The 12,299-nt window shown below is 45.0% G+C and overlaps 1 protein-coding gene across 1 annotated transcript; it reads right to left on the reverse strand.

The window, feature by feature from the left end:
• Window positions 1–533: 533 nt before the first annotated feature.
• Window positions 534–8,671, reverse strand: LOC148010268 (respiratory burst oxidase homolog protein A-like). The gene is made up of 14 exons (XM_087673347.1): window positions 7,585–8,671; window positions 7,278–7,437; window positions 7,119–7,167; window positions 6,899–7,012; window positions 6,232–6,648; window positions 5,666–6,052; window positions 5,387–5,482; window positions 5,046–5,161; window positions 4,836–4,938; window positions 4,579–4,649; window positions 4,258–4,420; window positions 3,640–3,888; window positions 3,328–3,535; window positions 534–912 (listed from the first exon to the last, which is right to left on the reverse strand). Exons 1-14 carry the CDS (start codon window positions 8,252–8,254, stop codon window positions 803–805), a joined length of 2,913 nt encoding a protein of 970 aa, XP_087529473.1. The 5' UTR covers window positions 8,255–8,671; the 3' UTR covers window positions 534–802.
• Between the last annotated feature and the right edge of the window lie 3,628 nt (window positions 8,672–12,299).

Genomic DNA, 12,299 nt, shown 5'->3' on the forward strand with positions numbered 1-12,299 from the left:
TGATTTGAGAATAGAGATGGAGAAAAGTGTAGTGAAGTTAGAGCAAAGGTTTGCATTGATTGTGATGATTAAATATTACATTGTGTTTAATAATTACAATTGACAATGGAGGTAAGGAATAAATATCGTAATGTAGCAAAGAGGGAGAGGAACATTAAAGCAACCTCATAATAATGGTATTCTTGGAAGAGACTTGGTAGAGGTAGAACTTCCTCATAATATAATGAGGTTTAGAATTGAGAGCATTGCTTACACAATTACATAAGCGAATTGCCATTTTGCTAATGTCGCGTCACGCGTGAATCTTACAAGTTTTGCAACGGGAATTTATGCCGCGTTTCCGGGGGTGACTTTACTGGCCCCAAATTTGTGCTGCATTTCCGTGTTGACTTTGTTGGTTCCAGTGGGACTCGGGAGACCGCAGGAGCCTGGGGGGGATAATAAGGTTGTTCTCGATCATTCGCTAGGAAAGAAAAGGCGAACACGCCGCGGGAATCTCAACGGTGGTGTGTATACGTATAGGTATATGGATATGGATATGGATATGGATATGGCAGGAGGTAGCGGTGTCAATGCAGGATTTATACATGCATGCAATGCAACTTATCTCCTGGTAGCTGCCATGGATTTTCCAACTTTGGCACCCACAGACAGACACAGCGAGAGAGAGAGAGAGAGAGAGCTTGAGCTTTCCCCTCTCTCATCTTGGCTGTCTGTGCTGCTTGCTTCTTCCTGATCCTGTCCGGTCCTCTGTCGAATTGAATTTGCTCGCGTAGGTTGCCCGGAGCGCAGAAGGGTCCTCCTAGAAATTTTCCTTGTGGAAGTCGAATTGGGTGGTCGATTTGCGAGAATATTCCAAAGAGAGCGCGCCCAACTCCCCAGCTAGAACTGGCGCTCCACAATAGAAAACGCCTGATAGAAATATTTAAATGAAAATTTGATTTGAAGCTGGCCAGCCTTTAAACTAACATAAACGTTTCAGTAAAGAGTCTGTCACTTGGCATGCAACCAACTTGAAGGTAAATTTGAGTGACAAACACCCAACTCCCATCCAAAGTGTGGGCTTCTACTTTTTGAAAGTGGATGCAACTTTGCACATTTAGAAAGGCACACTTTGCAAAAAGGTCAAAAGTAATAAACTTACAACTTTTTGGTTGGCTTCACATGCAAAAAGTGGCACCCTTGTCTATTACTTTATAAAGTGGACAGGTGGGCACACTCTATAGAGAGTTTACTAGTTTAGCAAGTGGAAAACACATCGTGTCCTCTCCATTGTATTAAGAAGAGTGAACACCCAACCCCTAAATAAACACTTTGATTTATCAACACCTTGCAAGTGGGCATCCGTCTCTTGGTCTCTAACCAACCTTAGTGTCATGCTAGACAACTTGCCATGGGACAAACCATTTCATCAAAGCCACTCCACCATATTTATGTTTGCATCCATGCACATCAGAAACCTTAAGATAGGTGAAATCCACATCGTTGTTGCATGTTATAAGACGGAAGCTTACGATTCAACTCATCACTTACCAAAAATATAAAACATAATAAGAACCAAGTCAAATACTATTGAAAGTGATGATGCATGCAAGTCTATTTATCCTATGCATATCTAAGCTATGAATTTCTAAAAAGTCTACTAACAGTGTTGTGTGTCCCTTCTCGAGATGAGCTATGTCACAATATGCCTGGGCATCGAATTTCCAAAATTTCTATTAGCAAAAATGGAAAGAAAACGATATATTCTTGTTCCTTTGAAAGATCAAAACATTAATATGAACAATTTCCAAAGGTTTTCCAGTACGTTTCATCTCCATATTCAAGTGGAATCTCTTAACTTATATTTTTTGATATTTTGCAAATATGATTTTATTTGGACTAGATAATGCCCGACTTTTGGTCATTTTGCATATCTTGAATTCCTAAAATGTTTGACATATCAAGGATTGATGCCTACTATTACTTTGGGGGGCAAAACTAATTCATTGTATGACTACGGCAAATTGGAGTTGATTGGTCACATCCCAAACATATATAGGTTTATTGACCTACACAAGTCAACTTCATACCCCTTACCTATGTGTCTACTTCACCATGAACTTGTACATGGTCAGGGGTCAACCAACAATGCTTTTTACCAGAGTCTCCATAGCCAAGAGGGTACCTTAAAAGATGGAGTGCCCTCAAATATGAGAGTACTCGCTTTGCTTACCAAAGTCCTTTCCATTTGGCAAGTAACAATTGGATGAGCTACATGGTAGATCCTTTCTCTCTCTATCTTCATGCATGTCCACTATCTCCTAGTTGTCACTTTTTCCAAGTTGCCTCCACACCCAACTTGACTCGCACACGCCTATAACCACTAGTACTTGCCTAAGTCATGTGATACAACTAACCTTGAGAAGGGGAGGAGGAGCACACAACACTCCTAGAGAAAGATGAGCTTTTCAATAATATATTGGTGTATATCCTCCACAAATCTAACCTTGTTTGTAGCTACATAAGCTTACAAAGGCATGCTCATGTCTAACTACCATCACTTTCATTGAGGCTACAAAGATTTGCTCATGTGGCCTAAAAAACCATTTCTAAACTATTGGTCGTCATTGGGCAAAATAAGTAGTCTCTATCTCTCTGCTCTACATACACTAATCTTAGCACATGCGATGGTCCTCAAATAGGACCACTCCATTTACCAGAGTCACAGAAAACTTGTAGTTGATGTCAACTAGATCCTCTCCACACGTTGATCAAGTGGAGGGGCTTTAATGCTCACAAAAGCATACCTCTATATTCTAGAAGCATGTTATGCTTTATTGTATGAAAACATCTTGATCCACTTAAAAAATGTTTTTGTTCTGCTAGGAGAGGCTAGTTATTGCATTTGCTACTCTTTTCCTTATAGAAAGGGACTTGCTTGGTCGCTTTCACTAGTGGGTTTAAAACAAATCTTGACTAACACGATACTAAAAGCCAAGGGTGTTGTTTGTTCTCATTGTTTTTTTTTTTTTAAGGAGGGGGATAATGGATTGAGAAACCCCTTACTAAGGTTTCTTCATAGGAACACATTTTCCCATTTTTGGGAGAAGGCCCACCTCCAGCTTTCCGAATTTGGGAAAAAGTAATGTACTTTAGAATTTTATTTGGAATAGAAGGGTTTTTTAAAAACCTCTTATGTGGCCTCGAGTGGCTTTTGAAACTAGGAAACTCTCTACAAAACCGTTGTAACTTGTGTGTTGGAAACCCAGGCGTGAACAAGTAACTGTGAGGTTTGGAAATTGGCACGGAAAACATGATAAGCGATGGAAGGAAAGCACGACTGACCAACTTTGGCGCCTTTGTGGGCAGCCGCGAGCTTGGAGAAGACCTTCTTCCACTTGGGCCTGGCAAAGTGGGTGCGGACTTTGGTGCCGGACACCACATCCAATCCGTTCTTGGCATGGTTGAGCGTCTGCAGCATCGTCACCAGAGCAGAGCGCGCGTCTCCTTCCTCATACACGCTTGTCAAGTAATTGTGCATCTCTATCACACCCTGCGATTTTACAACCACAATCATCAAGCAAGGCAATCAGCAGCTTGCTTGTTTGCTTCAAAGAGAGAGAGAGAGATTATATCGATGGCTATATATGTGCTTACATTATGGTCCCCCTCTGCCACTTCGTTCATCACGCCTTTGAACCAATCGAAGGAGCCCTGTTCCCTTGTCACCCAGTAGAAGTAAGCCAGGCGTGGGCAGCGGTATTTGCTATTCCTTTTGCCCCCATGGCTCTGGCTTGTGCCGGAGGATGATATGTCATGCTCCTGATCATCTCCACTTCGCCTCCTTCGAGGGCTCACTTGGGGATCCACATAGGGGAACTGATCAAAGTCAGTTGAGCGGGAAGTCTGCATATTTTACGACGTCATAAGCTCACAATGCTAAAATGGAGCGGCTCTAAATCCTGTATAGAGTAACTATTGTCGCCAACTTTGCATAGGCCATGCAAAGCAATTGAGCACTTGCATAGAATACATGTAAATGTTAATGAACACATGCAAAATCAGAAGTATTAAGTAGAAATTGGTGCAAGTTTGCAATGTTGTCCAAAGTAGAGCTCTCCTTTTGCTCAGGCTTACTACATTGGCTCCAAGTTTGGGAAAAGTAGCATATTATATGGTTAAGCTTTACCCCCGCTATATATATTTCATATTTTAGTGACTCTCACAAAAGTATCCAAATTTGTGTTAAGACGGTGTGTGATGAAGAGAACTCACCGATTGATCTTGCTCTTGGAGCCTGATGTTGTTGAGCATGTCCCGCAAGATACTGATGAACGGAGTGGCCCCAATGCCCAATCCAACCAACAGCAAGATATCGTAATTCTTGTAATCTTGCGCCGGAGCCCCGTAGGGTCCATCAATCGCTACCTTGGGTAGCCTAACCCAAAACAAACCAACCAACCAACCTTCACCATTTAGTCTTATCCCCACGTTTTATTCCTACCCGTGGCGCAAAGACAAATATTATCTAGCATTGTCAAGAAATCCTAAGAGGAATGTATCCGTCGAGTTTTTGGAGGAAGGCACTGCTCTCACCTTGCTGGCGTCTCGAGTGCGTATTCGGCCCTGAGCAAGCCACTTTTGTTCCCGGTGGGAGGCTCGCAAACCTGGCAATCATTTCCCAAGCAACACAAGAAAAGGTCGCACTTCGGTGTTAGACTTCAGTGCTGTTTGTGATTGTGCCAGGTCGTGCGTCCGTCATGTCGCACATGCACACGCACACGCACCCTCACACACATGCGCATTAACACATAATACTTGTTTCCGATATTTGTTGGGGCAGAATTTCCCACCTGTTGAAAGACCTCCTTCAAGGAGCTCGTCCAGTCTCCCAACGTCCTTATGTGAACGCTTAGAAAGTGGTCGGATGGTGCCGATGTGATTGAAAACGGGTGCCTGCTCGCATCATCCGATCCAATATAGTCAGAGGGACGCGTCACGCAGCTGCTTCGTAGATATCTTCCAATGTCGACAATATCAAAGCCAGGAAAATGTCTACCTACCATTCGAAAGGAGAGACAGCCGAACATTTGACAAACATGTACTGTCCACTTTTGTATTTGAAATTTTGGGGCTTTGAAAACTGTAGAGAGAGGACATTTCCAGGGTAAATCGCAGCCTGGGAATCCCAAATATTGCGATTCATAAAGCAGACTTTGATCAGTATCGGATAGACAAGCATATCTATCTAGTTATAAAATGCAGGTAATGAAGGGGAACGTCATTGGCATCCATCATATCATATATCATATTAACATGAAGAACGGGTCACGGGCAATATAGACACGAAAGTAGCCGGACCCCTTTACACTTTTCTTATGAAAGCTTACAAGGGATATAGCACCTTTATGACACGGACGGACTGATCAGTGGCACGGAGGAATCGGAGGGTGCGCTCGCCCGCGTAGATGAGCACGGGGATGGCCAAGTACATCCACGTCTGGAACAACCATTCATACACGTTTGTATTTTAAAAATGCAGAAAGGATGCCATTAAAGATAGTTGAGGTTGTAACCTTGTAAGCAATTACGTTAACAAACAAACGGTTTAACGGTGTATAATCGTATAATAATGGGCAGTGCAGGTGCTGGGGAAAGTCAACAGCCTCGATGTAATATTTACCGTCTTGTTCCGCCAGCCGTGGGAGAGGAAGAGGAAGATGCCGTGGATGATGAGGCAGATGTAGACGATGACGAAGAGGTGGTGGGAGTACCAGAAGGCGTTGAAGCCGGTGAGGCGGGTGAAGGGCGCGGGCAGCTTCACGAGGCCGCGGCGGAACCAGCGCGTGGCCAGGGTGAAGGCCACCGCCATCAGCACCACCATGATGATGCCCGTCACCCCCTCGATGGTGCCCACGATCTCCCCGTAGCTGGGCTGGCGGCTGTGCGGGAAGTCGTCCAGGATGGGCGCGAACTTGCCCCGGGAGGCGCTGACGATGCGCGGGAAGTCGCAGGTGATGTGCATGCCAGCGTGCAAAAGCACGCCCACGGCGACGCCCACGGCGATGAGCTGGCATCCGAACCAAAACCAAAAACGCTTATTTATTATTTTATTAATTAGTTCAAGAAGAAACACAAACCGAAAGTTCGCGCATTCAAAAGAAACGGCCATTTTAACCAATGAGAGAAGCAAAAAAAAGCAAAAATTTAAAATCGCCATTTAAAAAAACACATGGCCGGACCCCATACCTTGTGGAAATTCAGGTTGTCGTCGAACGGCACGAAGGCGTTGACCCTGGTCAGCCTCAGCCTCGTTACGGTGTTGCGGCACACCGGTAGCAGAATCAGCGCCATGTTCAGCTTCAGCGTCTCCGCCGCTCCCTTGGCTACGCAGAGACAGTAGCCCATCACGTGGAACGCCGCCTTGTGCCGGTACTGGTTGAACTTCCACGTGAACAGGCCCGCCATCACCGCCAGCCACAGCGCCACCACCCACACCCGCCGCCAGTGGTCCTCCAGGAAGTAGCGCGCCCGCTTGCTGGCTTTGCTCCACAGCGTCCTTGGCGGGATGGGCAGTGGCTGGCTCAGAAGCTGGCTGAAGTATATGCTCTTGGTCCGACTGTATTGGCTCTCTCTCTGCAGCAGCAGCGTCTCCAGTTGCCACAGCTGAAGTTCAATATACAGACCTCGTCATCATTAACGAACAGTAAGAACTGATCTTGAGGAGAGAGCTTTTGGACATATTTTAGGCCTCTCCTTGTAGCGAGATGACATACGAAGTGGGTATAATATGGACTATGCGCATGGTTCATCTATCACATGGTGGTTTGACCTAGACCGACGAACCTCTATATGTAGTTAGGTTACGTGCAATTGGTAATGCGCCGCTTCTCCATCTACCTTGGTGCCCCCTTACCTCAATGTACCCCTTGTTGTCCGGATCGTATTCTTCCATTATCAGGGCAGCATACTCGCCCGCTTGCTCCTTCAGCCTGGACAATTTGTTTGCCGATGCGCTCAATTTGATCAACTGCAGGCAATCCATGTCCACCAAAGTTCAATTGCGAAGCTTATGACATGCCACACATTTTACACGAGTAACTCATCTTTGACCCCCAAAGCTCCCGAGTCCCTACCTCTTTGATCTCCTCCTGCGAAATGTGGCCATCGGCGTTTTTGTCCACCCTGACCCCACATCAATCCAACGTTTAGCATAACTGTCGAAGGTTCACGGGACTTTGAAAAGTCCAACGTGACAGATTGTTTTTCATGCTGCGAGAATGAGATGAGATTACATGTCAAAGAAGAGCTCCAGCCGGCTGTCGAAGTCCTGTTTGCACATCTGCTTCCAGTACTCGTAAAGCTCTTCTCTGGTGATGCTGTGCACTGTGCGCCCTTCCCGTCTTGTGAGGGTATCGAACAAGGCTCCCGCAAATTCCTTGGACTCGTTCATTCCTGAAATTTGACACACCGAATAATTTCTCACATTTATATAAGCCTAACGACCGAAGAATCATAATTATAATAGGCAATTAATCAACCCGATGGATGGAGAGAGAGAGAGAGAGAGAGAGAGAGAGATTCAAATTTTACAATCCTTACCAATACATTCTCCAAAATCCGCCCTGGCTAAGGTGCCTTCAGGGGAGGCAAGCTTGTAAAAGCGCTCCTCTACAGCCTTCCAAGCCTTCATGTCATCGGGACCCGAGGTCTTGCTTATGAACTTGAGGCTCTGCAGGGCCTGCGAAGTCCCCGACTCGTTCCTGCGAAGAGGAGATCGTTTCTTGGATCCCCCAAGCCTGATTTCACGAACCGGATCAGTCGACGACTTGTTGGAGGGGTCCTGATCGTTGATGTCCCTCACATAATTATGGGAGCTGGCAACGCTAGTGCTATGGCGGAAGGAGAAGCGCTTGAGCTCCGACTTGAGCTCCTGCGAGAAGGACTTGATTTCTCTGGAGAACTGCTTCAGGCGACCGGACGGGTTCTTGGCCAAGGAACCGACCGACGCAGATATCGATCCCTCCTTCATGTGAGCTCCGTCAGAGAGAAGCGTGGCCTCGGGAGCGTCGGCAGCCACTGCTGCGTGAGGAACTGCCGGCTGCACGCTTCTCACAACAATGGCGTCGTCCGTTACATCCAGCATTACCTCCACAAACTGCGGATCTCCATCGCCTGACCTGCTTCTGGCTCCGGCGCCGGTAAGGTCAATGTTATCTGTGCATGTTGGATCCATAGCATTACTCTTCTTCATGCTACCTCTTCTCTGCATGGCGATCGACCGATGTAACTCTCGTTGCTTATGTACAGATATGAATAATTTATACACGCTAGTACTCTGCACAGCCTGCAGGACAAGTGCTTAATTGCAGTGTTCTGCAAGCACACACGAGGAGAACTAGCAGTCGTATCAATAAAACACTCAGCGGCACAACTGCCTTTTGATTTGCTCCACTCGAGAGCTAGGCAGTGCACCACGGGACGGAAGGAGGAGGAGATCCTGGAAGGAGGAAAAGCCACACACACACACACACACACACGCACACACAGAAGAGAGGCAAAATACAAGGGCAGCCAGCGACCCTAACACGAAATGCCCTGTATTTTAAAAGGGTTGCCCAAGTCAAGAATAGTTTTGTTCTTGGGGAGCAAATAGAAAAGCGGGCGGCAAAAAATGCAGTTGAGCCGACGGAATACTCCTTCTAGAACTCCTTGTATGGCTTAAATTGGTGGGGCCAGTATATTTTTGGACGCGTTAATCCGACTCTTCTTAAGTTCCTGTGCAGTGCGCCCCTCTCTCTAGACTCTCTCGCGTACTGCGGGTAGTACTGTTCTCTTCTCTCCCGTACTGCGGGTTTGTTCTGCTGTTTCTCTTTCTCTCTCAGGCTCGAGTGATTATTTTTGCAACTTGCCACGCCTTTCCAGTGGTAATTTTCCTTGCTGAAGAAATGCAGAAATAAATCAAGACTTCTTACGAAAGGCAATATGAAAAAATTGCCCTTCTCAAAGAAATGTAAAAATACAATAACCTTGCCTATGAAAGGCAAATATTTTTTAAAAAAATTAATTAATATTATTATTAAAAACAAAATTATATTTTATCATCCTCATCTCGATTCTCGAGCCTCGAGGCTCAAATGACCCTGGGACCTAGAGGTTGGAAGGTTGGATGACTCGTCATCTCACACTAACCTTTAGAAATTAGGGATTCTTGACTTGACTCACAACTCACGAGTCATATCACCATGGATGTTGATAGTCCACGACTACATGTATGAGGTCCATAGTGCCCACTGTGCAAGAGATCGCTCTGCCGCCACCGCCACCGCCTCGGCTCTCTTGTGACGTCTCACGACTCACAAGACGCCACTCCAGACTCTGTAGTAGCCCCGCCCGACTACTCGAGAGTTGACAATGCGCCATGCTGCGTGCTCCACAACTCCAGCCTACAACCGATGTCTGCATCTCCCCCGCCCGACAAGTGTCACAGTGCATCATTGTGTGCAGTGTCACCCCCTACCGTTTGTATCACCCACTCGACGTCTGTTGCAGCACTGCAATGCATCACTATGGCCCACATCTACCCGACTAGTCACTATGGCCCGTTCGCCTGCGCCAACTATGGCCCGTTGGCCCCATCCTTGCCCGCTTGACTGTGGCCATTAGCCCCCCGCAATCACACCTGTGCCCACTAGCCCGACGCCCCAACTGTGACCCCCTGGCCCGCTCGCAGTCATACTAGTGCCTGCACCCGACTATGGCCCATTAGCCCGGCATCGCTCAACTGCCGCCTACCCAATCACTAGTGTTGCCTACCCAACTCCTAGTGCTTGCTCGCCCAATCACCAATACATTCACCCTTGGCCCCTGCCTAGTCACCAGTGCCCACCTGACACGTGCTCTAATGGTCCGCCCAACTCCAATGGCCGGCCTTTCAAGTTTCAGATAACCTTAAACCTTGTTTGCAATGTTGCATGCATTTGACCACTCATTTTTCACATTTTAAAATTTACAATCGCTCAAATAAATCGTCTATAAAATTGCCAGAGTAACCTCAAATTCTTCCGAGTCCGGACTCTCGACTCTTGAGTGATATTCATTTTGAGAATGCAAGAGTTTTGACAGTCTACAACAATCCTCGTGAGTCGTTGCTCGAGAGAAGCGGACTCTGGAGCTTTAGCATCAAGATTCCACACTTCAAGTTGCAACTCCACTTATCAAGGTAGGTGCACATATGACATCTCTCTTTCAGTTATTCATCTATGTTATGCATTTTCTTTTTTGCACTGAGAGAGAGAGAGAGAGAGAGAGAGAGAGAGAGAGAGAGAGAGAGAGAGAGAGAGAGTGTGTGTGTGTGTGTGTGTGTGTGTGTGCTAAGCCTAGTACCACTATTGTGTGGTTTTGTGTATTGATTAATGATAGCACATATAAGCTATATGTCTTTCTCTAGATTATGGGTCCTGGTCGGCCAAAGAGAGACACTCTACAATTGAGTATTTCTAGTGCATTCAGCCATGATATTGCATGCTGAAATATGCAACATTGATGTCAGAAATTCAAGTGATGGTATGCATGGTGAATGGGTTATAGATACAAATATGCACTTGGAAATGCCGCACAATGCTACATGTGAGATTATTTTTAATGATGCAGGAAACGATCATGTATGGAATGCAAGCTCTTTGCAAAATGCTAGCAGCGATGGTATGACATGTGATGATGCATTTAATGCTAATATATCAGCAAGTTTGGATTTGAATATGCCATTGCAAAGTGTGATTGATGATGGCGGAGATGGATTACCTCCAAGTCATGTGGATTTAGCATCTCCTCTTGAAGATGCATTAAAGAATCTTCATGAGATTCAAGCCCAATATGCTACACATGGGCAAAGGACAAATGAAAAGCCTCCCAAAAAGCAAAAGGGCATTCAAACTTATAAGGAGCATTGGAAGGTGTATTATGAAAGGAGTTATTCATCTTGTGATGATGAGGGGCAACAAAGAGTACATTGTCTTTGGTGTACACACTTCAAAATGCAAAATCCTTTTGGCACAACAAGTAGCAAGAATGTTCAAAGACCTGGTCTAGAAGGCCATCAACAGTCAAAAGAGCATAAAAAGGCAAAGCAGATGTGGTTTGAAAAGCAAAAAAAGACCACTTTGCCCATTGAAAAGCATGTGCACGTTTTGCATGATAGTGAAGAGGAAAAAAGGATATCTTGCATCAAATTACTTCTTCAAAAGATGCATGCAATTGCTTTGAGAGAAAAACCTATTTCTGACTTTGAGGCGGATGTTGAGGAACTAGTTTTCTATAATGTGCCGAATGCATCGACAATGAACTCTTATGGTGCATACACATCTTCATATGCTACAAAGCCTTTTCTCACAGCTTGTCATAGTGTGTATTATGATAAGATCAGTATTGAACTAAAGGAAAGTCCATACTTCTCATTAATGGTTGATGAAAGCACAGACATATCATGTAATCATAGAATGATTGTATGTATCACATATCTTACTAAAAAAGGGAATGGGTCCATTTGCAGTCGATTTATGCGACTATTGGAGAAGGTAGATGGTTCCGCATATGCATTGTATGCAAGTCTTACATCATACCTCTTGAAGCTTTGAGTTGCCTAAGGCAAAACTTGTTGGTTTTGCAAGTGATGGATGTATTGTAATGACCGGTTGTCAAAATGGCATTGTGACTCAATTTGCAAGGGAAGCTCCCCATTTGGTGGGTGTGCATTGCATTGCACACAAAGAGGCACTAGCTACCAAAGATGCATTGGAGCCATTTCCTATTTTTTAACTTTTGGAAAAGATTATTAAAAAATTATACAAGTGGGTTAGAAGCTCTTATAAATGCCATAAGGAGCTAAAAGAGCTTGCCAACACCTTTGAGTTGCCTGTTCAGGAGGTTTTGAGAATGCATGATATTCGTTGGCTTTCACGAGGTGATGTTGCACTAAGGTTTGTAAAACTTATGCCTGCCTTATTGCATCTTTTGAAGTTAGAAAGTCACGAGTTGTATGACTTTCTTACATCTTTCAAGATACAAATCTTTCTACACATGGTTGCAGATGTATTTCATTATTTAAACATGCTTAATCTAAAATTCCAAAGCAAGAATGTTGATGTGACTTCCATTGCACTGAGCTTGTAGTGACAATGGAGACAAGGTTTCTTGGAGATGTATTTGGCATTGGAGCACAACAATTCACATCCTTTGTTGAAAAAGCCAATGATGGATATCTCCATTATACATGTGATGCATATGGACAAGAAGTGCATGCTCTTCACACTCATTCA

The sequence above is a fragment of the Lygodium microphyllum genome, chromosome 30, assembly GCF_053477565.2.
Source record: "Lygodium microphyllum isolate KBCC chromosome 30, Lygodium_microphyllum_v1.1.10, whole genome shotgun sequence".
Classification (NCBI taxonomy): domain Eukaryota; kingdom Viridiplantae; phylum Streptophyta; class Polypodiopsida; order Schizaeales; family Lygodiaceae; genus Lygodium; species Lygodium microphyllum.